The sequence below is a fragment of the Eurypyga helias genome, unplaced genomic scaffold (genome assembly GCF_000690775.1).
Source record: "Eurypyga helias isolate BGI_N326 unplaced genomic scaffold, ASM69077v1 scaffold3534, whole genome shotgun sequence".
NCBI classification, from domain to species: domain Eukaryota; kingdom Metazoa; phylum Chordata; class Aves; order Eurypygiformes; family Eurypygidae; genus Eurypyga; species Eurypyga helias.
In genome coordinates, this window is record NW_010248112.1 from 53399 (window position 1) to 57905 (window position 4507).

Here is a 4507-nt window from a genome sequence, read left to right on the forward strand (position 1 = left end):
CAGGAATTTTGGGATGAAAATCAAGAATGTCTTTTAGGCTTTTAAGAAGGTTCATATGTTCTCTGGATGTCTAAAAAATAGTATGTGAAGGGGGTTGGGTGTGGAGCTTTGCTAAGGAAAGATTTCATCAGCCAACAGAAGGAGAATATTTGGCAAAGAAAAACATTTTCTGTCAGCAGTGGCACTTATCTCCCTGCTCAGTGAATTAAATCTAACACAAAAGCATGTCTACTGCTGCAGAAATCGTTTCCTCAGAGGAGAGTTGTGTGTAGTATTCTGCTTGATAAAGCAAGCTGCGCTGGTCAGGACCGGGTTGCTTAGCCTTTGGCACGTACCTCCCCAGAGGATTAGCTTTATTTATGGTCAAGAACAAGGCAGTTGGGCAGAGCCAGTTCTGTTGACGGCCTGGACAGGAGGTGGCTAGGTCTTAGCACATCGAGGCAGCACCAGTGCTTCTGGCAGTGGTCAGCAGTCCTGTGGGGTGTTAAACTGGAAGCCGTGACACACCGGGAACTGTTGTGGGGGAGAGGATTTGCATCTGAGTGGAAACATTCCAGCTCTCTCCAGTCTCCTGCCCTTTCTGCACACCAGGAGCAGTTTTCACCTTTGGGTGTGGTGCTCTTCCTGGCCAGAGCCTCACTGTCCTTTCTTCATCTCCTCACAGCTCAGCTGACTTCAGCCCTGTCACTCACATTCTACCTTGGTTTCCATTACTTGGCTCTACTCTAGTTTTTCTTTCTGTCCAGCTGATCCTTCAGCCTCTCCTTTTGTCCCTTCCAGCCAGATAGAGCTTCCCATTGAAGGAAGCTGGTATGACTAGCTTGGCTCTCTGTACAGGAGTTGTTTACTGAGTGAGGTGATTTCCTCGGCCAGAGAGTGGTGCCGGTGGGTGTCTGGTGGGTTAAGGTCCAACCATCTCCTCTGTCTCTAAAACTCAGTGCTTGGTGCACCAAATGGGGTAACCAGCCCTTTCCTGCAGAGACGTCACACACTTTGAAGTCCTTATGGCTCTTTGGATTTGGAATGCATCTTCCGGTGCCTCTCTGGCTGTCCAGCAAATCTGGAGTCTGCGAGGTGTCTCCCATCCTGCCCCCCGTGTGCCCAGCCGCAGGCGGAAGGCCCTGCAGCACCTGCTGAGCAGGGGGCAGGGAGCCAGGGGGATGCTGCTGCTGGACCCTGCCAGGGTGCGGGTGGGATGGGAGCAGGGAGGCAGCTGGAGCTGAGCAGGGGGAGGCAGGAGGCTGGGCCGGGTCCTGTGTGAAGAGCCAACAGCCGGGTTAACAAGTACAGTTGGGCAGCACGACCCCTCTGGGGCACAACAGACCCACTTGGATTGGGGGGAGGGGGATGTTGAGCTGGCTGTGGGGCTGGGCTGCGGTGATCACTGTGCTGACAGGCTGGAGGGGAGCAGTGCCCAGCCCCTCCTGCAGCATTCTGGGGCGATAACTGAGCTGCTGCTTACAACAGAGAGGCTGGATCTGTTACCACTAGATGCTTTTCACTATTGTGTCTGAGTAGTGCCTTCCTCGTTGCCTCCAGAACACACAGAGGAGGAGACCGAGAGTTCCATTTGCTGAGCTTGATGAGTGAAATACGAACTGAACGGTTTCCGATGTGTTGTCACAAACGCTTGATTGTGTGAAGCATTTGGGCACACTGAGTGGGAAACAAGCTGAGTGTCACAGAATAATAGTGTGTGAGGAATGCTGGAAGTCAGATGGTCCAAACTTGGTCTGTGTGTCATGCAACTTTATTATCTTCATTTTGCTAATGGGGAAATTAAAACTGTACTAGATACAAAATGCATCTTAGTATATTGTTGGTAATACCAAACATATTAACAGTAAAGAGAGCTTACTTCTTTCAAGTGACATACTTCTGTTAATGTGAGCATGCAGTAGTGGCACTGTTTGAAATACCAAGCTCAGCAGTATTTTAGATGTGAGATTCTGAGATTGTACAGCTTAATTTTTCATATGTCTCTGCAAAAAAAAGTTGGTGCTTTGCATAAACTCTTTGAAAAGCTTGAGATTAATGCTTGATACTTAAAAAAAAATAATCTAAGGGTTGTCAGCTTCTAAGGGCCTTGAATTTCAAGGACAGCTTGTCTGTTCTTGCTTAGTTGGCTCAGGAACGTGGCTTCACCTGGTAAATTGGGGGTGTCAGTGCCCTGAAACTAGACAGTTCAGCTTCACTGTTACGACAAGAAATAAAATGACATGTCACTGTAACACATCAAACACAAGGAAGAGTTGAGTGTGGGGAGTTCTGCTGAATTATTTTCCTCGTTTTGTTTTCTTTTAATGCAGCTACTCCAACCTGCTGTACATGGCCACCCAGATTGCCTCTGGAATGAAGTATTTAGCATCTCTGAATTTTGTGCACAGAGATCTGGCAACACGCAACTGCCTGGTGGGGAACAACTACACCATCAAGATCGCAGACTTTGGCATGAGCAGGAATCTTTACAGTGGGGATTACTACCGTATCCAGGGAAGAGCTGTGCTGCCCATTCGTTGGATGGCCTGGGAAAGCATCCTCCTGGTAGGGACTACACAAAGCCATTCTGTTTACCTTCCTCTTGATTTTTCACTGTGCCCCTGAAATAGTAACACATGTATGCGGGGGGGGGGACTTTTTACAAGGGCCTGTAGTGACAGGACAAGGGGGAACGGGTTTAAATTAAAAGTGGGGAGGTTTAGATTGGACATCAGGAAGAAATTCTTCCCGCAGAGGGTGGTGAGGCACTGGGACAGGTTGCCCAGAGAAGCTGTGGATGCCCCATCCCTGGAAGTGTCCAAGGCCAGGCTGGATGAGGCTTGGAGCAACCTGGTCTAGTGGAAGGTGTCCCTGCCCATGGCAGGGGGGTTGGAACTGGATGGTCTTTAAGGTCCCTTCCAACCCAAACCGTTCTGTGATTCTGTGTATGTAAAATGGTCCTTGTAGCAACAAAGCGTATGCTGCAGGTGGCCCTGGGTGAGATGTCCATTAGGTCACACTGGACATAACTCAGATCCTGGAAAAGGAGTGTGTCCTTGAAAATACAGTGCCAGATCATCTGGGGTGCAATTTCTGTTCTGAGCCTGGCAGTCAGGATTCATAAGGAAATGGCCCTTCTGTGCTTGTTTCCCCAGCTGTGAAGCTGGTAGGGATAGGGACTGAACTTCATAAGCTTCAAGTGCCAAGTCTGGTTTTGAGGTTGAGATTTTTGTTCTGTGTTTAAGGGTCCTGCTGTCTCCCCTTAAGAGATTGTTCAACAGCCCAAGCACAGTCTGGAGGCAGTTCCTTAAAATTCAGCCCTGTATTTCTTTCTCAGAATACTTGGTGAGATCACCTGGTTATACTTTCTTGCAGCACACCCACTGAGTACCCAGAAAAATTACTACTTCTATAAAGGCTGATAAGATGAATTTAGAAAAGCTTAGGCCTATTTTCCTGGTTACAGCTGCATCTAAACCGTGTCACTCCCATCTTCTTGAACATCTTCCAAATGTTGACAGACTGTTAGGGTTGCCAGATAAGCCAGGACAGTCCAGGTTTTGGATGTTTTCTGCCTAAACAGGCCCTCCAGCCCCCAGCTGTTGCCTGTTCTGAGTAATTTTTAGCTGCTTTTCACTACTTCAGAAACACATTGTTCCAAACATGGCTGGTTTGGGCATCTTTTTCGAAGACAAAAAACAGGGGCAGCAAGCAGACTCACTGACTTCTTAGATGTGCAAAGACCAAAATTAGCTTGGCCTTTTTCAAAGAGCCTGGAGTCTGCTTTGCCTCTGCCTTCACCCCGAGGGCTTTGCTTCCTGTTCAAAGGCTTCCCTGGGCTGCACTGGGGTGTTTTGGGTGGAGGTAGGCAGCAGCTCCCCACCCCCTGCCACAGCCTCTTTTCCTACTGCTGCAGACAAATACAGACTTTCTCAGGAGGGACAGTTGTTTCTGGCATTCTGAGACCTCCTCTGGGTCTCGAGGTTTGTCCCAGTGAAAGCTGTCCCATGGGTCCCACAGACCGCTCCTGTCCCGTGAAGCAGCAGTGTCATTCCCTTTGAGCATTGCTGAGAGCAGGTCACCTGCCCTGCCGTCTCTTTTGGAGAGCATTTTCCCAGGTAGGAATTCTGCAGCCTCGCGCTCAGCTGCAGAGGGTGTAGGCTGCAAGGGTTCTTGCTCAGTGTGTTGTGAGCACCCCCGGCTTACAACGCCCTTTCTGTTCACAGGGCAAGTTCACCACAGCCAGCGATGTCTGGGCGTTTGGGGTTACCCTCTGGGAGATGTTCATACTGTGTAAGGAGCAACCGTACAGCCTCCTCTCGGATGAGCAGGTCATCGAGAACACAGGAGAATTCTTCCGGAGCCAGGGCAGGCAGGTAAGGAAGCAAACGTGCCCTCTCCCTCCTTCACTTGACCAGGTCACATCCCAGTGGATCTCACAGGGCCTGACTACTGGCCTTGCTTCATCTGCAGAAGCCTCTGCTGCTATCACTCTTCTCTTCCAGCGTGTCCCACCTCATTCCCCTTC

General features: G+C 49.6%; 1 protein-coding gene across 1 annotated transcript in view; it reads left to right on the forward strand.

Annotated features, from left to right (window-relative positions):
* The window catches only part of LOC104509112 (discoidin domain-containing receptor 2-like), a 31789-nt gene that overhangs the window by 25788 nt on the left and 1494 nt on the right, over positions 1 to 4507 (forward strand). The window contains exons 14-15 of the mRNA XM_010150946.1: positions 2310 to 2544; positions 4206 to 4355. Of these exons, the coding sequence (XP_010149248.1) occupies positions 2310 to 2544; positions 4206 to 4355 (385 nt within the window). The remainder of the gene's footprint in view (positions 1 to 2309; positions 2545 to 4205; positions 4356 to 4507) is intronic.